General features: G+C 40.8%; 1 protein-coding gene across 9 annotated transcripts in view; it reads left to right on the top strand.

Annotated features, from left to right (window-relative positions):
* Window positions 1–25104, top strand: part of ptprt.L (protein tyrosine phosphatase receptor type T L homeolog) — a 150654-nt gene that overhangs the window by 61558 nt on the left and 63992 nt on the right. For all 9 annotated transcript variants that reach the window (XM_041577187.1, XM_041577188.1, XM_041577186.1 and 6 more), the window contains exons 2-6: window positions 5788–5913; window positions 6021–6286; window positions 6382–6463; window positions 10247–10362; window positions 13955–14129. In XM_041577187.1, the coding sequence (XP_041433121.1) occupies window positions 5788–5913; window positions 6021–6286; window positions 6382–6463; window positions 10247–10362; window positions 13955–14129 (765 nt within the window). The remainder of the gene's footprint in view (window positions 1–5787; window positions 5914–6020; window positions 6287–6381; window positions 6464–10246; window positions 10363–13954; window positions 14130–25104) is intronic.

The following is a 25104-nucleotide window of genomic DNA, read 5'->3' as shown; positions in this document are numbered from 1 at the left end:
TATTGCAATATATTTAAGATGGCCAACTACGTCAAAGTCATCCAATATCTGGCCAGTCCTACGCTTAATTTTCATCTGATTCATTAAGAATTCTATTGCTTAATTATACATTTTACAAAGGGACTAAGTTTTACCTGCAACTTACTTGCTGCTTTCAAAGTAAAACTCCCAAACTTGGCTGCCCTTTTATTAGACACCAGCGGGATCACCATCTCTCCCTACTATATCTGCTATCCCACAGTCACACTCCCTTCCCAGAGACTATTTTTCCCACTGTTACTATAGGCACCATCTCTCCCTACTATACCTGCTATCCCACAGTCACAGTCCCTTCCCAGAGACTATTATCCCACTGTTACTATAGGCACCATCTCTCCCTACTATACCTGCTATCCCACAGTCACACTCCCTTCCCAGAGACTATTATCCCACTGTTACTATAGGCACCATCTCTCCCTACTATACCTGCTATCCCACAGCCACAGTCCCTTCCCAGAGACTATTATCCCACTGTTACTATAGGCACCATCTCTCCCTACTATACCTGCTATCCCACAGCCACAGTCCCTTCCCAGAGACTATTATCCCACTGTTACTATAGGCACCATCTCTCCCTACTATACCTGCTATCCCACAGTCGCAGTCCCTTCCCAGAGACTATTATCCCACTGTTACTATAGGCACCATCTCTCCCTACTATACCTGCTATCCCACAGTCCCTTCCCAGAGACTATTATCCCACTGTTACTATAGGCTCCATCTCTCCCTACTTTATCTGCTATCCCACAGTCACACTCCCCTCCCAGAGACTATTATCCCACTGTTACTATAGGCACCATCTCTCCCTACTATACCTGCTATCCCACAGTCACACTCCCTTCCCAGAGACTATTATCCCACTGTTACTATAATCACCATCTCTCCCTACTATACCTGTTATCCCACAGCCCCAGTCCCTTCCCAGAGAATATTATCCCCACTAGTACAATAGGAACCATCCATTCCCACCCTTTTCAGGGGGGCTGGCTTGACCCCCCCCCCCCCACACACACACAAGCTGTGCTTGACGCAAAATATTATACAAAATAGAACATTTAAAAGTGAGAAATAAATAACATTATACCTATGCTCACTGGCTTATAGCTCATTAAATGCCACACTATCAGCTTTTGCATTTTGGCTTTTCATGGCCTTTTGCTGTATGATGATTTACCGCCAAACAAACAATCTACAGTAAAATGGGAGAAATCTGCCATATGGAACAAATGTAAAATAAAACAATAAGTAAACCTGAAAATGTCTTTGAAATGATCCCAGCACTGATGTAATAAATGTGCAGTCTCGGCAAGTGTAGGTGCACTTAAGATTCTGCTGCAGTGAAAACTCATGTAAAGAGCTGTACACTGAAACTCTAGCCATGAGGAGCAGTTCACTTATTATGGATCATAGGATTTTTTGTGACATGCTTGAAAAGATCTTCATTTCTAAACTCATTTTCAGGGCTCATATGCAAATTGTGGTTGTAAACTGGGGAAAGTGCAGAAAGAGATGAAAAATGTTTGTAAAACATCAATTTGTATGTGTTGTACAGAATTAAAGGAGGTGATATTTGTAGGCTGTGCAATTACTTCTAAATCAATAAACCATTTCTGCATAAGATAAGAAGAGCATCAACCAGCTTAAAATTATCCTTGTTGGAGGGGCTCTAGCAGCTTGAACCCTTGTCAGGGGTAATGAATCATATAATAAAAAACACGCTGTGGAAATTCCATTTGTAAAGGTGAAAAAGTGCTTTTATTTTGGTCACAGATCAGACTAATCCATGACCAATAAAAGCACATTTTCACCTTTACACACAGAAGTGCCACAGAGTGTTTCATAATTATATAAATATCAGCTATGGGCATTATTGGTGGGCAGATGTCAGGCTGTTGATTGGCTGGCAGTAATTCTCATGGCATTAAAGGGATCCTGTCATCGGGAAAACATGTTTTTTCCAAAACGCATCAGTTAATAGTGCTACTCCAGCCGAATTCTGTACTGAAATCCATTTCTCAAAAGAGCAAACAGATTTTTTTATATTCAATTTTGAAATCTGACATGGGGCTAGACATTTTGTCAATTTCCCAGCTGCCCGTGGTCATGTCACTTGTGCCTGGTCAAATGCTTTCTTGAAGCCTGCTGTTTTTCCGTCTCAATGTAACTGAAGGAGTCTCAGTGGGACATGGGTTTTTACTATTGAGTGTTGTTCTTAGATCTACCAGGCAGCTGTTATCTTGTGTTAGGGAGCTGTTATCTGGTTACCTTCCCATTGTTCTTTTGTTTGGCTGCTGGGGGGGGAAAAGCGAGGGGGGGGTGATATCACTCCAACTTGCAGTACAGCAGTAAAGAGTGATTGAAGTTTATCAGAGCACAAGTCACATGACTTGGGGCAGCTGGGAAATTGACAATATGTCTAGCCCCATGTCAGATTTCAAAATTGAATATAAAAAAATCTGTTTGTTCTTTTGAGAAATGGATTTCAGCGCAGAATTCTGCTGGAGCAGCACTATTAACTGATTCATTTTGAAAAAAAATGACAGTATCCCTTTAACAAGTCATTATGAGGCTCCTAGGATATGCCTCGTCTTCAGGGACACAGCTCTCTGGCCCGTGGGCTAGTAAAGACTTATCTTTTGGAACACCTCAAGACAGCAGTGCAAATAAGGCCCTAGAGTTGATGTATGATTTTACCCTTATTATTTTTATTACCCTTATTATTCTGCCCTCAACACAGTTTCGATAATACCGGCACAATAAATACACAACCCTTCAAGGCTGATAATACGGTCACCATTTTGCCCCAATGTTACCATCTTGCTATGACACCACTTTCTACCTACAGCTGCCACTCCAAGGCAGTGTATCTCTACCAAACACGTCTTCCTCCATGCCCAGTGTTGTTCACAGTATAGCTGATACATAAAAAATCAATTATGAAAGTATTTAAGCATGATGGATAGTCTGTCAGACTATCTCAGTAACAGAGAAATCAAAGGAGCATGATGCTTTGACCTTCATTATTATTATGATCATTATGATTATTATAGCCTCTTCTTCTCTTCCTACTGCCTTTCTTCATGCCTTGCTTACATTCATCTCAAATTAGGACTCCTGGGTCCCTTTCTTCTGTTGTTGACAATAATAAAATAATCAAACTGGTTTTGGCGTCTCTGAAATCCTAACATTTGTTATAATTAGCGAAAGCGAGATAGAATTAATATCAGATCTGTGCTTGAGTAAGTCCTGATGGCATATTATGCATGTGTTTGCTTAGATTCTATCTTTTTATTATTTTTTGTTGCAAAGCCGTTTCTCCAACATAAAAAGGCAAATAGTTCTATTAATTAGAAATGGGGATTTCATTTTTTTTGCTTCAAAGAACCGCTTTGTTACACAGTAATGTAATACTTCTGTTCTGTATTGTATTTGTATCGATACACTGTATATAGCATTTGCCATGAAACGTATGTGCACCAAACAGGATGACTTGTTAGGAGGTGTTGATGTTTGGTGCTCGCTATTGATCACAAGGTATTGGAGAATGTGATATCAACATAATACCCTTCATTGGCTGCATGTTTTAAAGGGTAAAAGTTCTAGGTATTTAAAAACGGAGCAGCAGTTAAACCATGAACTTTCATGGAAGGCTTAACCTGCAACCTGCTTCTTGTTTGCAGTCACTATCATTGTTTTTGGGTAGTTTTGCAGCTGCCAGGGAAAGCAGGCTGAGATTAATATGTAAGAGGAAATGTACTCACAGTCTTGGTGCCAGTCAGTTCATACTTTATTCTCTATTCCTGACAGCACTTTCTAACCGGCAGGGTGAGACTGGAAATCCTTTGTTGGCAGTGCCAGTCCTGTCTTGTGTTTGTTTAGATTCCACACAGGCCTCCTTCCCCACTTGCTGTGCCCGTGCTTCTCTCCTTGTTCTCCTACCTTATTTTGCCTAAGGCTTATAAGATCTCCCACCGCATTTGCTACAAATCTGCAGTCCTTCTCTGCTCCGCATCTGGGACAGTTCAAAGAATTCTTCCTTTTCCAGCTCAGCTTGGGGTTTATTTCCCCTGAAACAACCAGTCGTCCTTTCTTATGATTTACTAGCAAAAAAATATTACCCACTGAATGAATGAAGAATATGTTAATAAAATATCACCTTGGTTTTTGTTGTTCTCTAGAATTTTTTGTGCTTCCCTGGAGTGTTTTCTATTTTCCATTTCTCTTTGCATTCTGTTCTCCTTTTGAGATTTTTTTTTCCCCTGTTCTATCAGCCCTCCCTTCCATTCTTCATCTTCTTGTTACCCTTTTTTGGCAAAATTTTTTTTAAAGGAGTTGTTCACCTAGAATGATGTAGAGAGTGATATTCTGAGACAATTTGCAATGGGTTTTCATTTTTTATTATTTGTGGTGTTTGAGTTATTTAGTTTTTCATTCAGCAGCTCTCCAGTTTGCAATTTCAGCAATCTGGTTGCTAGGGTCCAGATTACCCCAAGCAACCTTGCATTGATATGAATAAGAGACTGGAATATGGAAAGAGCCTGAATAAAAAAAAAAAGAGAAATACATAGCATCGATAACAATACATTACAGAGCAGTATTTTTTTTAGATCAGTGACCCCCATTTGGAAAGGCTCAGAAGAAGTGAAAATAATAAAACTATACAAAATAAATTATGGAAAATTGCTTAGAATTGGCCATTCCATGACATATTGAAAGTTAATTTAAAGGCGAACCACCCCTTTTAAATGTTCTTCTCTTTTTGTTCACTGTTCTCCCTCTCGCTTGTGCTCCCCTTTGGGCTGTTTTCACGTCTGCTCTCTCAGTTTTTGTGTATTTGCTACCTTTCACTTTTTTATCATCACATGGGGGCAAATTTACTTATGGTCGAATATCGAGGGTTAATTAACCCTCGATATTCAACTGCCGAATTGAAATCCTTCGACTTCGAATATCGAAGGATTTAGCGCAAATAGTTAGATCAAACGAAAAATCTTTGATTCAAAGGATTTTAATTCATCGATTGAACGATTTTTCTTCGACCAAAAAATACTTAGAAAGCCTATGGGGACCTTCCCCATAGGCTAACCTTGACTTCGGTAGGTTTTAGGTGGCGAACTAGGGGGTCTAAGTTTTTTTTTAAAGAGACAGTGCTTCGACTATCGAATGGTCGAATAGTCGAACGATTTTTAGTTCGGTTCGTTCGATTCAAAGTCGTAGTCGAAGGTCAAATTAGCCCATTGGATGGTCGAAGTAGCCAAAAAAATCATTCGAAATTCAAAGTATTTTTTATTCTATTCCTTCACTCGAGCTAAGTAAATGGGCCCCTTAGTGTCTTATTTTCAATTTGGATGAGGTGTATGAGGTAATCATACATTTTGGGGCTTTAACAGTGGCCAAAACAGTCTCCATTGCTCTGTTTTAGCAAAACTACACTGTATGTACTTTAATTCTGCATGGACTTGTATTGCACAGCAAATGACACACTTGCTCTACAATGATGCACATATTTGGAGTATGCCCTCAGTTGTATTATATATACAGTATATCTCAATGGTCATAGGTTGCACTTTTTTTTGTAATTACTGATAATGCCTCTCTGCTTTGGCTATTTGACTTCTGAATGCAGAGTTCTGATTACAATTGTGTTAGCAGCCTGCAATCATTCATGTCCCTGTAATCATGGTGTTGTCAAATAGAAAAGTCTACCCATCTGTTCTTATTCCCATATCTCTTGCCCGCCCTCTGCAGGTGGTTGCACATTTGAAGAGCATTATAATAGCTGTGGATACAGTGTGGCACTGGGCACCAATGGCTTCACATGGGAGCAGGTAAACACGTGGGAGAGACCCCCGCTGGATCCTTCTATACCAACAGGTAAAGCTCTGTAAACCTGCTTTTTCATTGTTTCTAAAAATATCCTTATCTTCTCTAAAATCTGCATTTCATCATACCCTGAACCTCTCAATGTGTGCCCCCCCCAGGTTCTTTCATGGTGGTGAACAGCTCTGGATTTGCTTCTGGACAGAAAGCTCATCTCCTTCTCCCGGTGCTCAAAGAGAACGACACTCACTGCATCGACTTCCATTATTACATGTCTGGCCGCACCAGCCCCGGCACACTCAATGTCTACGTAAAGGTGAATGGGGGGCCCCAGGGGAATCCGGTGTGGAACGTGTCTGGTGTAGTGACTGAAGGCTGGGTCCATGCTGAGTTGGCCATCAGTACCTTCTGGCCTAATTTCTACCAGGTAAGACATAAAGCCTACCAATGGCTAGTTTATGTTTTCTATAATTCTTATTGATACTTGCAAATACAGAGTCTCCTTCTGTGGGTTTCCCATAGATCATATTTGAAGCTGTCTCTGTTAAGGATCACTCTGGATACATTGCTGTGGATGAGGTCCGTGTTCTGGCTCACCCCTGCCGTAAGTTTACTCAATATTATATACAGCTGGTTTTTGTATCTTTTATGTTCCTTTACCATTCTCTTTCCATTTTCAATGTTTTTCTCTCTCTTCTCTCCATCCATTTCTCCTGCTTCTGTTGGTCAAGCATTTCCATTCCATGGCTGATCATTCACCACTTTTACTGTATTTTCTCCCCCTACCTCTGCTCTATGAAGTCTCCAATATCTGCAATTTTGTCCTTCACTCAGTTCTCATCCCCTTTATACCTCTCCACATTCATTTTGTTCTCTCTGCTGAACACAAAACCCCAGTTGGAGTTTACCCTTCTTCACCAATCTTTTTCTATTACACTAAAATTTTCTCTGTCTCCTACCACCTCCTCCTTGCTCCCCCCATCATTTCCCTTCCTTCTAAAGGTCAGAAATGTTTAAGCACCACTTGCTATTATATTAAAGTACAAATCTTACAAAGAGAAGACATGCAGCTATTACATTCCCCCGCCTCAAATTTATTATATATTTTCTGTAATTTAATTTTCTCTGCCGCATTCGACTTTTTGCTTACCTGTCGCTTTTTTTTTTTTTTTAATATTGACACTCGACTTCCGAGCTAATTTATTTGCTGCTCATGTTTAAAAAGGGTCGGGCAGCCGTATATAGCACTAATGTGCACTACCTCCATTACTTGCCAAAGTACGGAGTTGCAATTGCACTTTCAAGAAGTTTTCAACCAGTCAAGCAGCCGTCAGCTCTACAGTGAGATAAACAGGCTGTCAGATACTGGAAAGGTCAGCATATATTTCCAGAAATCTGAAATATTAGAAACCTTAGCAGATTTTTTTTTTTTATACTTAGACATGTGAGTTTTGTATAACTGTTTTAATATCTATGTAGATGTTTTGCTTAAAGTCGGTTCAAAATGAACATTTCTGTATTCACTATTTATGCGCTAGTTATAATGGTGAAGCCGTTCTCTCCTGAGTGGTTCCGACTGTTCTAAAGGGGTTAACTGCATAAGAAGCAAAATCTCATAAACGGTTTCTCCAAGGCGGGGTATCTCATTACGTGCAGGCTGCAGTCACCTTAAGTGGAGCAAGATTCAGTGTCTTAATAATGCAATAGTGATGGTTAGTAGGGCCTTGGGGGATTGGGATTCCAGAGACTGTTTGGAAAACATGTTTGTTGTTTGCCGATAAGGGTTCATTCTGGGAGGAGTCTAGAGCTGATCAGAGAACTATTCTTGAGTGATATATATAAAAAAATCACTGTGGATAAAAGATGGCTGATAACATGAAAGTGGAGAAATATATAATAGAATATATAATATACACGTCTGACCTAATCCTGGTGGGAGTGGGGGTTTTATACCTCATGGGGCAAATTCACTAAGCGACGAAGCGCCTAACGCTAGCGTTAATTCGCCATCGTAGCGCATTTTCGTTAATTCGTCGATTCACTAACGGACACTGGCGTAAATTCGCTAGTGTTACTTCGCACCCTTACGCCTGGCGAATTTGCGCAACGGACGTAACTACGCAAATTCAATGACGCGCGAATTATTCTGAACGCTACCTTTTATGCTAGACTTCCTTCGCCACCTCAGACCAGGCGAAGTGCAATAGAGTAGATAGGGATTGTTTCAAAAAAAGTTAAAAATGTTTCTAAGTCCCAAAAAACGCTGGCGTTTTTTCTTTTTTTTATGGGTGATAGGCTGAAAAAGATTGAAAATTTTTTTGGGCTCCCCTCCTTTCCCACTACATTTCCTAACTCATGGCACCTTAACTATACAGTGGGCACATGTGTAGGGCAAAATAAAAATTTTATTTGCTGTTTTGAAGGTTTCCCAGGCTTGTGAAGTGATGCTACATATACCTCCATTGTAACTTCAATTTGGCACCGTATGCAAATTAAGCATCGCTAGCGTAACTTTGCTTTGCTTGGCGAATTAACGCTAGTGAATTTGCGTAGTGCTGGCGAAAATACGCCTGGCGAAGCGGACGCTGGCGCAACTACGAATCTTAGTGAATTTCCCACAATGTTTCCATTCCTGTATGTTTCATCATTTATATTGTTTGTGTTGTCTCCAATTCATTTTACAGCATCGCTGCATTCCATCCATGTCCCACCAAGATAATAATGGCTCATCTTACAATGGCTCTGTATTTTTCTTCCTTTTTGCTCCAGACACACAAGCACAGACATAACTACTTATATGGAGAAAGAGGCAATCACATTTATAACTGTATTAGGAATAAGTGTTAGTGTGTCTATATAGAATCGGCTAGTAGATGATAGGAGACTTGTGATGGAGAAGTCTGCTCACTGATCGCTCTATTATATATAAATGCAGAATCCAAGTGAATGGGAGAGAGGTTCATTTTTGTTGGTGCCAGTGTTAGGGTGAGGCTGATTCTGAATGAGGCAAAAGGTCACTGATATCATTACAGGGTCATCAAAGCTATAAAGTTGGGATCCTGCACCCCATGAATTTTTTTTTACTTAAAGGAACAGTAACACCAAAAAATTAAAGTGCATCAAAATAATTAAAACATAATGTACCGTTGCCCTACAATGTTACACCTGGTGTGTTTGCTTCAGAAAGACTACAATAGTTTATATAAACAAGCTGCTGTGTAGCCATGGGGGCAGCCATTTAAGCTGAAAAGGAGAAAAGTCTCAGGTTACACTGCAGATAACAGATAAGCTGTAATAGAATATAATGGTCTTCTACAGTGTTTTATCTGCTATGTAACCTGAAATGGCTACATAGCAGATGACACACACACACTGTAGAAGACCATTATATTCTATTACAGTGCATATCTGTTATCTGTTATCAGCAGCTTGTTTATATCAACTATTGTAGGCTTTCTAAAGCAAACACTTAACTCTTACCAATGCAGGGCAACAGTACATAATATTTTAATGACTTTACAACAGTTTTCATTTTTGGTGTTACTGTTCCTTTAAAGGGTTTTCACCTTTAGCATGATGCAGACCGTAACATTCCAAGATAATTTGCAGTTGGTCTTCATTTTTGTATATGTGTCTTTAATTATTTCACTTTTCGTTCAGCAACTGTCCAGTTTGGAATTTTAGCAGTTATTTGGTTGCTAGGGTTCAAAATACTTTAGCAACCAGGGGGTAGTATGAATGAGAACTGGTATATGAATAGTAGAGGGCTGAAAAGAAAAATAAGTCATAAAAAGTGACCATAATAATATTGTAGCCTTGCAGAACAGTAGTTTTTTGGCTGTAAAAAGATGGCAAATAATAATAAAAAAATTGCTTGGAATTGGCCATTCTATACCTTAATGTTAGCTTTAAGGTGAACAACCCCTTTAATGAAAGAAAATGTAATTCTAAGCAACTTTCTACAACACGTTTCAGTGGTTTTGAAGTTCTTTGTAGATGCATTTGCGGTTTAAAGCTGCGTAATTCGTGATGGGTGAATTTCTGTCGCAAAAAAATAGAGAAAATCGATGTCTGAAAAGTCGTCAATTTTGATGCTGGCGTTAAAGTCAATGGGCGTCTGAATAGTGTTGACGTGCAGTGATTTTGACGCAAGCGACTTTTCAGGCGCGTGTTCAAAATTTTTGGACGCTGGAGATTTACAAATTTTTTAGTCGGCTGCGAAACGCGGAAATTTGCATTGAATTCGTGCCAGCCGAATTTATTCGCCCATCACTAGCGTTAATCACTTTCTGTTCTCTGGCTCTGACTCCATGGTGGATTTTAGGACTTAACCTTTTTATTTCATTCGACCGATGCACTGAAATTGACATTTCTTTGGTACCCCAAGGAAACGCCCCCCATTTCCTGCGCCTGCAGAACGTGGAAGTCAATGTCGGACAGAACGCTACTTTCCAATGCATCGCTGGAGGGAAATGGTCTCAACATGACAAACTTTGGCTGCAGGTAAGGTTCCGTGTAGGCTTGGTAAGAGTTGTCTCGGCCATTTAGTGATATATAATAAAAGACTAATTTTGCCCAGAAGCAGTAACTCATAGCGACCAATACAATGTTTGCTTTAAAACAGGGGTCCGGTAAATGCTACCTGCTGATTGGTTGCTATTGGCAACTGCACCTGGGCAAACTTAAATGAGAACTAAAGCCTAAAAATGAATGGTGCTAAAAATGCCATATTTTATTTACAGCAGCAGCCTAAAGTTTCAGCTTCTCAATAGCAGCAACGATCCAGGACTTGTTACAGGGGGTCACCATCTTGGAATGTGTCTGCGACACTCACATGTGGGCTCTGAGCAGCTGTTGAGAAGCTGTTATTTGCACTGGTTTCTGTGCTGCCATGTAGTAATTATCTGTATTAATTACTAATCAGCCTAATATTGCGACATGTATATTCTATGTGTACTGTATATTGTGAGTGGGACCCTAAGCTCAGTAAGTGACAGCAGCACAGAGCATGTGCAGTGAATCAGCAGAAAAGAAGATGGGGAGCTACTGGGGCATCTTTGGAGACACAGATCTTTACTGCTAAAGGGCTGTGGTTGCTTTGGGCTGGTACAGAAGCACAAAACAATGTACAATATCTCTAGCTACTTTTTAGTTAAGCTTTAGTTCTACTTTAATGCCTTTTATTAGATAACCCTATTAGTGACTAGCATACAAACAGGCCTGACTTAACTTGCAACACTGATATAAATATCAATGAGTGTTTGGGCATGAAATACCATTGCGGCTCTCCCCATTGCTTTGCAGTCAGACTAGTGGCGCCCACACACCAATAGCATTACACACAGAATATTACACCAATGGATCAGAGCACTTACAGCTCCATGCTCATGTCTGCAGTCACAACACTCAGGCTATTATCTTACAATCTAATTGCTTGGGCCCTCTTGGCCGCTTAAGCAAATGATCTCTGGGGAAAAAAAATATTCCTGTAAACGGGCAGATTAAAGATACCGATTCGGCAGTTAATCCCCGACAGGGTCCCCCGATAGATATTAGGCCAAAAATCGGGCAGATATCAATCAGGCAAGTTTGATTTTTTGTTTGACCCAGGACCGCATCACAGCCTAGTAATCCAATCGTTCAGCACTAGGGCCGAACGTTCGGTTAACCCGATATCGCCCTGCCATTAGTGGGCATATCGGGTTAAGATCCGCTCGTTTGGCGACCTCGCCAAACGAGCGGATCTAAAAGTGTATGGCCACCTTTACTCATGTGGGGAGACACCGATGCAGGGAAACCATCACTCATTCTCAGGGAAAGTGCAATTCCAACAGCACCTAGAAGAAGTGTCCTAGTCTGTGGGCCGCCACAGCCGGCCTCTTAAATGTGCCTCACATAATTTGTTATAGGCCGTGCATCACAATCACTAGCATCAGCCCACATAGCCTTTGCGCGGCTGACTCACGGGGAGATTTATTACTTTCATTTTGTTTGACCTCCACACATGCATTTATCTTAAACAGAAACATCTTCTTTTAAATAGATTTGTTTCACTGATTTAACGGAGCAAGATCAGGAAATAACAAGATTGTTTTCCCAAAGTTATAAGCCGAATGTCAGCTAGAAATGAGAAGAGCCGTAAACGCCAGGAGCCATGTATTAACATGCACATTAAGTTTGTGTTAGCAGCCTGCGGGTCAATATCTCACATCGCTCCACGTGTTAAATCTTCACCTAGTGGCTGTAAATTAGCCAAAGAGAGCTTTAAACTAGGGGAAACATAATCATCGGGTACAATACAGGGATGGGACCTGTAATCCAGAATGCTCGGGACCTGGGGTCTTCCAGATAAAGGATCTGTCCATAATTGGGATCTTCATACCTTAAGTCTACTAGAAAATCATGTAAACATTAAATAAACCCAATAGGCTGGTTTTGCTTCCAATAAGGATTAATTATATCTTAGTTTGGATCAAGTGCAAGCTACTGTTTTATTATTATAGGGAGAAAGGAAATATTCTTAAAGAATTTGGATTATTTGATTATAATGAAGTCTATGGGAGACAGCCTTTCCATAATTCGGAGCTTTCCAGGTATCGGATTTCCAGATAACAGATGCCATGCCTGTTATTGGGACTAGAATGGCACTAACCACAATTACTTGTGCAAATGCAGTTGTACAGATATAGGAACCGTTATCCGGAAACCCGTTATCCAGAAAGTTACAAATTATGAGAAGGCCATCTTCCATAGACTCTATTTTACCCAAATAATTCAAATTGTTTAAATGATTTCCTTTTTCTCTGTAATAATACAACAGTACCTTGTAGTTGATCCCAACTAAGATAGAATTCATCCTTACTGAAGACAATACACGTCTATTGGGTTTAATTAATGTTTAAATAATTTTTTAGCAGACTTAAGATATGAAGATCCAAATTACGGAAAGTTCTGTTATCTGGAAAACCCCAGGTCCCAATGAATTTTGGATAACAGCTCCCATACCTGTAACACAATCACATTTTGTGTATCAGTTAGCATTATGGTTTGCCCCTAGACAGCCTACACTGCCACTACAGGTATAGGACCCATTATCCAGAACCCGTCTTTGTTATTTGGATCACTATACATTGTCAACTAAAATATAATTTTTAACATTAAATAAACCCACTAGGATTGTTTTGCCTCTGATAAGGGTTAGTTATATCCGTTTGGATCAAGTACAAGGTACGGTTCTATTAGAGAAAACGGAAATCATTTTTAAGGTGTGGATTATTTGTTTAAAATTGAGTCCATGGGAGATGGACTTCCCATATTTTGGAGCTTTCTGGATAACGGATCTCATCCCTTTACCAGAATAAGAATTCCTACTATAGCCCAATGAATGTAGGAATACTGTAAGGAAAAGCTTGTAGATACACATTATCTGGAGATCCAGAGTGTTCCTACATTCAAAAGGAATTCTTGTTCTAGTTCTGCAACATCTGAGGTAGCAAACCCTACTACTTAGATATTGATTTGCTGCAGCAAAACTATAAGGGAATTCAAGAATCTGTTGGTATTTCACAATAGAGTTCATAGGCAGAGAATATTTTTCGAGTTTGTGAGGGTTATAGTAATGTTGTTTGTGTTCTAGCCCTTATATTCCGTATATATTGCCTCAGATTGGTAGATGATTAAATAAACGAGATAAATCCTATCTTGATGTGGTGGCATAAATACAATCCCAACTTTTTAACTAATTAAAGGCCAGCTTGATGTATATTGCCCATGACCCCATGGATGAATTATTGCAGTGCCAGTTTATATTATAACGTCATATTAAATACAATTTTTTCAAAGTATAATACCCTGTGGACTCATGGTATATTAATCGCTAGGCTGTTTTATGTATAATAGCACCCAATACACAGTGGCATTTGTCACATCCCCAGAAAGGACATTTACCATGCTGGTTTGGGGAGGCTTAGTCAACCCAAGTCTTCATTAAAATCCATCCATGATTATATAGGAGAGGTGGGAAGAAGAGCTTGCTCTTCTGAACTGATCTCATCTTGGCTGCTTCAGTGACTAACAATGAACCTTTCCTGCACAGCAATGGAATGGACGTGACACGGCCCTCATGGTGACACGTGTCGTGAACCACAGACGCTTCTCAGCCACCGTCAGTGTTGGGGAGACATCTCAGCGCAGCATCAGCAAATACCGGTGTGTCCTTCGCTCTTCAGGGGGATCAGGAGTCTCCAACTATGCAGAACTCAGTGTGAAAGGTGAGATCTGATTAACCTCACAACCATGGTGCATGTCTTGTGACTCAAGTCCAACTAGTCATGGGACATTTATTCTAGATTCCTCTCTGCATGGGTATAATAAATGAATTGATGGGTTATTGATGGTGGGGCTGTTTGTGGCCCTGCTAGGTTCTTAAATCAGTATCCTTACTTTACTTGAAATGGCAAATGATGAATTCTCAGCTCAATCCATCGAGTTTCGGCATGTGCTGCAACTCAGGAAATCTGTCTTCTGGTCCCACTGGGATTTCTCAGACGCAGAAAGTCTGGCATATGGTCTTTGACAAATGTTTAAATCCCAGCATTCTTAATAAATTGCAGGGAAACAAGTGTATCTCTGAACTCTTAATGCCTGTGGTGGAGCCGGGAGACAAAAATCGCATTCCCAGATATAAACAGAAACAAGCGTGGATGCTGCTTTCTGACCACATGAGAGTTGTAGCCACACACATATCTATATATATCTATATCTATATATATATATATATATATAGCCCCACATAAGTCAGAAAAATTTAAAATATTTCAGACAGACATAGCCAACTGGTTAACATTAAGGGTTTGTTATCTTGGTCCCCAATGTGAGCCACATTCAAAAATAAAAAGATTTGGGGAGCAACACAAGCATGTGAAGAGTTCCTGGGGTGCCAAATAAGGGCTGTAATTGGCCATTTGGTAGCCCCCTATGTGGACTGGCAGACAACAGGAGACTGTTTGGCAGTACACATGCTTTTTATACAACCAAAACTTGCCTTCAAGCCTGGAATTCAAAAATAAGCGCCTGCTTTGAGGCCACTGTGAGCAACATCCAAGGGGTTGGAGAGCAACATGTTACTCACAAGCCACTGGTTGGGGATCACTGCAGTAGACAGAACAAGAGACCTCACATCTGGAAAGGGACAGGCATACATGGCAACTACCCTTCAAGGTACCCTTGTAGACACTCTCATATACAGATATATTTGAAATAATGCAGCGCTGTCATAAACTAGTGCTGTTATAATAATGAGAGTAAGGCTTATAGCACATGGCAGAGAGGTGCCTGAAACTGACTCCCACTCCCAGAAAGTAGCCACCCACTAAAGCGCGTCCACGGTTACAGAAGACTATGGGGGGGCGGAATTGCCCGGCTCTGTTAAACTTACTTGGCTTTGTCTGCTTAAACACTTCTTACTTGTCATCACTGGAATGTATGGCCAAGGCAGTTTACTGAAATAATGGTCCCTACCTGCACATTCACCTCAGCCTGAAAGCTGCTCACTTCACCGGCATAAGCCTATCTACAGAAAAATCCTCTAACCCCCTGGATTACTGATGAGATCCTTTTACCTGGAACAGAACTCGTTGAGATTACAGCATTGTGTTAAAGGGAATCTATTTTATTTGTGATAATTACAAAGCTCAAGGCAACAAGCCAACAACCTATATGAAAGTGCCTTCATTCAACATCATTTCCACTTTGCAGAAAAAGCCTAAGGGCACGCGCTTAGATTAGAGGAGATTAGTCGCCCGGCGACAAATATCTTCTTCTTCGGGGCGACTAATCTCCCCAATCTGCCTCCCGCGGGCTAGAAGGTAAATCACAGGCGGAATGGCACTCAGAGCGATTCGTTTCCATAGTTGCCCGAAGTTGCCTCACAAGGAAAACGAAGCACTCCGAGTGTCATCCCGCTGGCGATTTACATTCTAGCCCGCGGGCAGACTAATCTCCCCCCGAATCTGATTGTGTGCCCTGATGCAAAGATCTGATCGTACGAATCGAGGATTCGTACGATTTTCGAACCGTGTGTGGAGAGTCCCGACATTTTTCGCCCGGCGGAGATCAGTTGTTTGGTTGATCAGACAGGTTAGAAAATTTCTGTCGGCTGCCGATAATATCTCTGCGTGTATTGCCGATCGTACGGTTTTCAGTGGGAGACTGTCACTAGCTTTGGTTGGACATAGATATCGTACGATTGCTGTCAGGGGCAGAACATTGCTGATCTGTTCTTTAACTAATCTGACTGGTAAGACTTTGATCTGAATGGTTAGTGGCGGGTCGGGAGATGGGAAAGTCCGATCGTACGATGAGTCGCACGATCGGATCTTTGCATCTATGGCCAGCTTTAAGCTCAAGAATGGCAGATAACTTGAACTTTTATAGCTTTAAATACCATCCAGATATCAGTGTATCATCAAAAGCAAAGGCCTTTGGGAGGAATGTTCAGCAATCAGTTATAGGTTAAGGCGGAGCTGTACAATGTGGCCAGTATTAAAGAGCAATTCTCCTACCTTCATATTAAGCACTCGAGAATATCCTGCAATTATTATACAGGGGCAAGGAAAAGATAAATGACTTTCTTCGATTGTCAGTGTGCACACAGGACCCAAAAAGTTCACTGGAGCAATTTGACCCCAGCATTTGCTCTGCAGACATTTTTCCGCCAGCAGAGTAAACCCCTGGTGTGACTTTAGCTTAGGGATATTCATGTTGCACTTCCAGAACTGTCTCTTTTAGTTACCATTCAGAGGCGGAATGCATTTAAATGAATAATTATATTTTGTCACTAATTTGTAATTAGCATGCGGAAGAGCAGGGACAGATCCAGTCCTTAAAGAGCCAAACAAAAAAGTACCATAATAATAATCCCTGTTCTTAAGCATAATGGGTTTAATCTCCCAGAACTGCCTTTCCCCTGCTAAAATGAAAAATCACCTGCGGCAATGCACTTGCGGCACTTCGATTTCTGAAGTGGCCCGAAGTATCCTCGCGAGTGCATTGCCGAAGGCGATTTTTCATTTTAGCAGGCGGAAGGCAGTTCAGGGAGATTCTTGCCCCGAAGAAGAGGCGATTAGTCGCCAGCCGACTAAATATCCCCGAATCTGCCCCTGCCCTAAAGGGGTGATTCACCCTTAAATTATCTTTTATTATGTCATAGAATGGCCAATCCTAAGCAACGTCTCCATTGTTCTTCACTATTAATTTTTTTATATAGTTTTTCAATTATTTGCAGGGTTTTTTTTTTACTTTTTCCAGCTTTCAGATAGGAGGCACTGACCCCCTCTAAAAGCAAATGCTGTGTAAGGCTACACATGTATTGTTATTGCTTATTTTTATTACTCCTCTTTCTATTCCATGCCTCTCCTTTTTATATTCCAGTCTCTTATTCAAATAAATGCATGGTTGTTAGGGTAATTTGGACCGTAGCAACTAGAAAATTGGAGAGCTGCTGAATAAAAAGCTAAAATTACTCAAAAACAACAAATAATAAAAAATGAAAACCAATTGTAAAGGTCAATGAAGAGTGGGGGTGACAATTTCTAAGGCACCAAAGCTGGGACCCCAGCTGCCTAGTGCTGCCAGGTGCAACTTTTCTTTAAAAATCTTGCTGGTCTTTTATATATTTTATTATATGCACCATCTTACTTGCTGGCTGGGCTTCCCTGTCTAACCCCCCGAAACCCATATAAAATATGTGCTTGTCTAAATTTATACAATATTTTGTCCCATATGTTATGTAAGTCTCAAAGGTACTTGGGGCAGCCATCTCAAACTATTACTCCCTTCACAGTTCCTAAAGTTGCTGGGCCGCACTGCTACGCATAAATAAACTTTATTTAAGGCAATCTGTTATATATATGGAGATTTAGTCCAGAATGAAACCCCGAAGCTCTCACTGTGGATTTCATTTCAATGGGAGACCTTCAGAATGTAAGATGTAGGCAATTTGTTGTTTATGTGCACTGGATTTCCCAGGTGTGGATATGTTTCCCTTACCCTTTCTTGCCATCAGTACATCATGCCCTAGATTGAGAATGATGGAGAGCCTCTAGCCACCGCTCTGTGCAGCTTAGTTGGACAATAGGAACTCGCACTATCTACTCTGTAACATACACAGGTTGGAATTTTAGCATATATATATATATATATATATATATATATATATATATATATATATATATATATATATATATATATATATATATATATATATATATATATATATAAAAATCCGAAAAAATGAGGTGCACACTGGGAACTTTTGTTTAGTTTAAAAGTTCATTTTATTAAATATAGGTTAAAAAATGTATAGGTCAACGTTTCGGTCTGTTCCTGAGACCTTTATCAAGACCATTAACACACCATAAAACATATTGTCCATAAATAAGTAAAACCAATTAGCACTCACCCAACCCCGTATCGCCCCTTGGGACATGTGATGCGTAGTTCCGCCCCCTCTCAGGGGTTAAACCTGTCACCACCTGAACCACATGAAAAGAAAGAAACAAGATCAATACAAAATTGTCATTATATACATAATAACTAAATCGCAGACTTTTTACTCCCGCACAGGATATATTGCACTTGTAACAAAAAAGAGTAACAGTGTAACCCCTATCTTTGTTGCAAAAAACACAGAAGAGAGCAATACTCATTCAGCCCTGCTGGTGCTAAAGTATTCAGTTTCTTGATCCAAAATGCTTCGCGTTGTAACAGCATTTTAGATCTATCACCCCCTCTCCTGGGAGGGGGGATATGGTCAATCGCTATATATCTGAAGGTAGGTACCCTATGACCAACCTCAAGAAAATGGTTAGCCACCGGTTTATTTGTATGGCCATCTCGAAATGCTGTGCTTATTGCAGAACGATGACCATCCATTCGCAGGCGTAGGGTTTGGTCGGTTTTGCCCACATATGATAACCCACATGGACACGTGATCATGTAGACCACATGGGTTGTGGTACATGTAATGTGATGTCTTATTGCAAATCGTTTGCCTGTTTGTGGATGTAGGAAGCTGCTGCCTGGTGTCATAAATCTACATGAGGTACAGCAAGGGCACTTAAAACAACCTGGTTTGTTGTTACTCAACCATGTAACTTGGCGTGTTTGATAACATTTTACTGGATCACTTTTAACAAGAAGGTCTCTCAGATTTGTGCCTCTCTGGTAACAGTTCATAATGTTCTTTGGAACCACCTTACTCAGAGCATCATCAGCCTGGATAATGGCCCAATGATTTCTAATAGTCCTATTCGTCAAATTGGACCCTGAGGTGAATTTAGTGCTATAGACAAAGTGGGACTTTTTAGTATCACAATAGGGAACTGTCACCCGATGTCTAGCTGATTCTAATGCCCTTTGAAGCACATAATCTGGATAGCCTCGTTCCTTAAATCTATCCCACATCTCGAGTAGCTGATTCTCTGCCACTGATTCATTTGAGTTATTCCTTAAAACTCTACAGAACTGTGAAATGGGTAGTGATTTAATCATGGACTTCGGATGGCAGCTGTTATAGTGGAGTAGTACATTTTTGTCCGTCTTTTTACGGTACAAAGTAAAATCAATATGTTCATCTTTCTTCAAAAGTTCCACATCCAAAAAATGTATACAATCAGTGTGAATTTCATAAGTAAATTTAACAGGGCTCTCAAGTGTATTCAAATCACTGACCATCCAGTGGAACTCTTCCTCCGTCCCACACCAGACGATAAGGATATCGTCGATGTAACGACGGAAGAAAAGTATCTTGCTGCCATATTGAGGTATGATTGCAGTCTGTTCAAACTGGTGCATAAACAGGTTAGCGTATGAGGGTGCCATGGCTGCCCCCATCGCCGTCCCTGAAACCTGTAGAAAATAATTATTTTCGAAACGAAAATAATTCATTGTTAAAGACAGTGTTAGCAGTTCCAATATAAATGCAATAGGGGGTCCTCCATATGAATCGAGCGCTTCCAATGAGCGTTTGACTGCCTCAACCCCCACATCATGTGGGATACATGTATACAAGCTGACTACGTCCAGACTGGCCAACAAGCATTTTTGTTCCTTCGGAATTTTTAAAGATCTTAAACTTTCTAACAGGTGTGGAGTATCTCTCAAATAAGTAGGGGTGCTTTGTACTACAGGTTGAAGTATAGTGTCTAGATATATACAGATAGGGTGAAGCAGAGAGCCCCTACTGGACACTATAGGGCGCCCAGGCGGATTTTTCATATCTTTATGCACTTTAGGCAAAGTATAGAGGATTGGACAAATGGGAAAGTCTTGCTTCAAATAATCTCTTAACGTTATAGTAATAATTTGATCATCAAATGCTTTATCAATCACTGCATCAATTTGGGATTTGAAGCCAACAATAGGGTCCCTTGGCAATCCTCTATACACATTTACGTCTGATAATTGACCCATTATTTCTTTTCTATAGTCAGAATAATTCAAAAGTACTATGCCTCCTCCCTTGTCAGCCGGGCGTATAACCAAATTCGTGTCATCCTGCAGCGATTTAATGGCCGCTCTTTCCATCTGTGTAATATTATGTCTTGAAGATTCCAAAGGAAAATTAGTCATAATGTCCCGCTCAACTGCTTGTTTAAAAAGTTTAATGGTGGGGTGTATAAGTGGAGGAGTAAAGGAACTTTTCAGACGAAGTTTAGACACATCCTGGGTCTGTTCATGCGAATCTTTAAAGTGTTCTTTAAGGCACAAGCCCCTACATAATTTAAAGAAATCAATGTCCCAATCCAAAGAATTAAAGTGACAAGTGGGGACAAAAGACAACCCCTTACGTAATATGCTCACCTCTGCCTCTGTCAGTGAATGGTGGGACAAGTTGAAAATCGGCACTTCTACAGTCTGTATCCCTTTCCTCTTCTGCCCCCGCCGCGTTGGGAACTTCTTGTGCGCCCTTGGCTTATCGGCGGTTTGTCGCTTACAGGATGGCGCTCCTCCCACGTGGATTCCGTATCCGCAACGTACCGACTATTGGCAGATCTAATCCAGAGTTCTGCAAGAAATGGATTGGGGTGTTGAATAAATGTTCCTTGGACTTAATGATCCTGGTGATTGAAGAAGTATCTACCGAGATAGTAAAGACACGTAAGTCCTTGTCTGCACATGAAACGGAACATGTATCCATGTTCAGCGGGGAAGAAGTTAATGCTGCACTCACCAAAGCACGCACAGCAATTGACGGCTACAAACAGGAATTATTGCGATTTAAGAAAGAAAAATTACGTCGGGTCAATGAGGACTACTCTAACTGCCGTGTTTACAGATGGCTAAGCGGGGAGCGAGACCAGCCACAAAGACAGGGGCGCTTTAGACGAGCTCCGAGATACAAACTTACAAAGCCTTTAAATACCGTCGACAGCAGTTCGGGTGATTCAGAGGGAGACGAGCGGCCCATGGAGGTAAGCGGCACTGTCAGTGGAACGACGGAGACGCCGGCAAACAGCGCACATGTCCCTGGACCATCGTCTGCGGTGCCTTTTTTGGAGGAGCGCCATCCTGTAAGCGACAAACCGCCGATAAGCCAAGGGCGCACAAGAAGTTCCCAACGCGGCGGGGGCAGAAGAGGAAAGGGATACAGACTGTAGAAGTGCCGATTTTCAACTTGTCCCACCATTCACTGACAGAGGCAGAGGTGAGCATATTACGTAAGGGGTTGTCTTTTGTCCCCACTTGTCACTTTAATTCTTTGGATTGGGACATTGATTTCTTTAAATTATGTAGGGGCTTGTGCCTTAAAGAACACTTTAAAGATTCGCATGAACAGACCCAGGATGTGTCTAAACTTCGTCTGAAAAGTTCCTTTACTCCTCCACTTATACACCCCACCATTAAACTTTTTAAACAAGCAGTTGAGCGGGACATTATGACTAATTTTCCTTTGGAATCTTCAAGACATAATATTACACAGATGGAAAGAGCGGCCATTAAATCGCTGCAGGATGACACGAATTTGGTTATACGCCCGGCTGACAAGGGAGGAGGCATAGTACTTTTGAATTATTCTGACTATAGAAAAGAAATAATGGGTCAATTATCAGACGTAAATGTGTATAGAGGATTGCCAAGGGACCCTATTGTTGGCTTCAAATCCCAAATTGATGCAGTGATTGATAAAGCATTTGATGATCAAATTATTACTATAACGTTAAGAGATTATTTGAAGCAAGACTTTCCCATTTGTCCAATCCTCTATACTTTGCCTAAAGTGCATAAAGATATGAAAAATCCGCCTGGGCGCCCTATAGTGTCCAGTAGGGGCTCTCTGCTTCACCCTATCTGTATATATCTAGACACTATACTTCAACCTGTAGTACAAAGCACCCCTACTTATTTGAGAGATACTCCACACCTGTTAGAAAGTTTAAGATCTTTAAAAATTCCGAAGGAACAAAAATGCTTGTTGGCCAGTCTGGACGTAGTCAGCTTGTATACATGTATCCCACATGATGTGGGGGTTGAGGCAGTCAAACGCTCATTGGAAGCGCTCGATTCATATGGAGGACCCCCTATTGCATTTATATTGGAACTGCTAACACTGTCTTTAACAATGAATTATTTTCGTTTCGAAAATAATTATTTTCTACAGGTTTCAGGGACGGCGATGGGGGCAGCCATGGCACCCTCATACGCTAACCTGTTTATGCACCAGTTTGAACAGACTGCAATCATACCTCAATATGGCAGCAAGATACTTTTCTTCCGTCGTTACATCGACGATATCCTTATCGTCTGGTGTGGGACGGAGGAAGAGTTCCACTGGATGGTCAGTGATTTGAATACACTTGAGAGCCCTGTTAAATTTACTTATGAAATTCACACTGATTGTATACATTTTTTGGATGTGGAACTTTTGAAGAAAGATGAACATATTGATTTTACTTTGTACCGTAAAAAGACGGACAAAAATGTACTACTCCACTATAACAGCTGCCATCCGAAGTCCATGATTAAATCACTACCCATTTCACAGTTCTGTAGAGTTTTAAGGAATAACTCAAATGAATCAGTGGCAGAGAATCAGCTACTCGAGATGTGGGATAGATTTAAGGAACGAGGCTATCCAGATTATGTGCTTCAAAGGGCATTAGAATCAGCTAGACATCGGGTGACAGTTCCCTATTGTGATACTAAAAAGTCCCACTTTGTCTATAGCACTAAATTCACCTCAGGGTCCAATTTGACGAATAGGACTATTAGAAATCATTGGGCCATTATCCAGGCTGATGATGCTCTGAGTAAGGTGGTTCCAAAGAACATTATGAACTGTTACCAGAGAGGCACAAATCTGAGAGACCTTCTTGTTAAAAGTGATCCAGTAAAATGTTATCAAACACGCCAAGTTACATGGTTGAGTAACAACAAACCAGGTTGTTTTAAGTGCCCTTGCTGTACCTCATGTAGATTTATGACACCAGGCAGCAGCTTCCTACATCCGCAAACAGGCAAACGATTTGCAATAAGACATCACATTACATGTACCACAACCCATGTGGTCTACATGATCACGTGTCCATGTGGGTTATCATATGTGGGCAAAACCGACCAAACCCTACGCCTGCGAATGGATGGTCATCGTTCTGCAATAAGCACAGCATTTCGAGATGGCCATACAAATAAACCGGTGGCTAACCATTTTCTTGAGGTTGGTCATAGGGTACCTACCTTCAGATATATAGCGATTGACCATATCCCCCCTCCCAGGAGAGGGGGTGATAGATCTAAAATGCTGTTACAACGCGAAGCATTTTGGATCAAGAAACTGAATACTTTAGCACCAGCAGGGCTGAATGAGTATTGCTCTCTTCTGTGTTTTTTGCAACAAAGATAGGGGTTACACTGTTACTCTTTTTTGTTACAAGTGCAATATATCCTGTGCGGGAGTAAAAAGTCTGCGATTTAGTTATTATGTATATAATGACAATTTTGTATTGATCTTGTTTCTTTCTTTTCATGTGGTTCAGGTGGTGACAGGTTTAACCCCTGAGAGGGGGCGGAACTACGCATCACATGTCCCAAGGGGCGATACGGGGTTGGGTGAGTGCTAATTGGTTTTACTTATTTATGGACAATATGTTTTATGGTGTGTTAATGGTCTTGATAAAGGTCTCAGGAACAGACCGAAACGTTGACCTATACATTTTTTAACCTATATTTAATAAAATGAACTTTTAAACTAAACAAAAGTTCCCAGTGTGCACCTCATTTTTTCGGATTTTTGGATGCAGCAATGGACGGTAGCACCTGGGTCACTCGCGTGGAGTAGTGGAGTGCTGAACGATTTGGACTATATATATATATATATATATATATATATATATATATATATATATATATATATATATTCACACACGGCCACATTCTTTGCTCCATTCATTCAGGGCACCAGAACAATCTGCAGCAGCACTTGACTTCTTCATGCGCAGATGACCCCCATCAGAAGGTTACAATATCAAACAGAGATTTTCGAGGCAGATCTGTTGAAACTGCACCCCACGTGGCATACAAACCCAGCAAGTAGGGCAGTCTGCTAAATAGCCTGACCACATGTGAGCGTGTATAGCAAAATGCTTGGGTTTTTATAAACACAACAATAATTAGCATTCCCTTTAGTTCAATCACTCTGCTCTTTATTTCTCTCTCTCTGGGTCCCATTAATGAGCTTTAGTGTCTCTCTTGCATTCCTTCATCATCTTCATTCATTTCTTATTCTTATACATACCAGCATTCCCTTCCGCCTCTGTAGTGCTTTATTGCAACCTATAATCCTCCGTCTTCAGTCCCACAGAGATCTCCATTCTCCTCCGTAATCTTCCTCCACACAGCACGAGTCCCAATGTGTCCCCCCCATGCAGCCTTCAAACCCCCCCATCTTTCAATTCTTTTCCATGTTTCATATTTCTTTTTATTGTCCCTGTTTTTGCACGACTCCCCACTGACGCTCGCCTCGTGCTGCTTCACTAGATTTACTATAACCTCCTGCACTCCTGGGGTTTTGAGGAACTGGGGCTATAATAAGCAGCCGTTAAAGAATGGAGCTTAAGCAGATTGTGTTAAAGCAGTTAGGAGGTGAGTTAGAGACATTGACGAGTTTTGCAGCAGATGAGGGAATGGAAATAAAGTCGGTGCAGGACACAGTGATAACAGTCGCTAAGAGGAGAGCTTTAAAAGCAC

This window comes from Xenopus laevis, chromosome 9_10L (genome assembly GCF_017654675.1).
Source record: "Xenopus laevis strain J_2021 chromosome 9_10L, Xenopus_laevis_v10.1, whole genome shotgun sequence".
NCBI classification, from domain to species: domain Eukaryota; kingdom Metazoa; phylum Chordata; class Amphibia; order Anura; family Pipidae; genus Xenopus; species Xenopus laevis.
The sequence above is the reverse complement of the archived record's forward strand: the minus strand, read 5'-3'. Positions and strand labels throughout refer to the sequence as shown.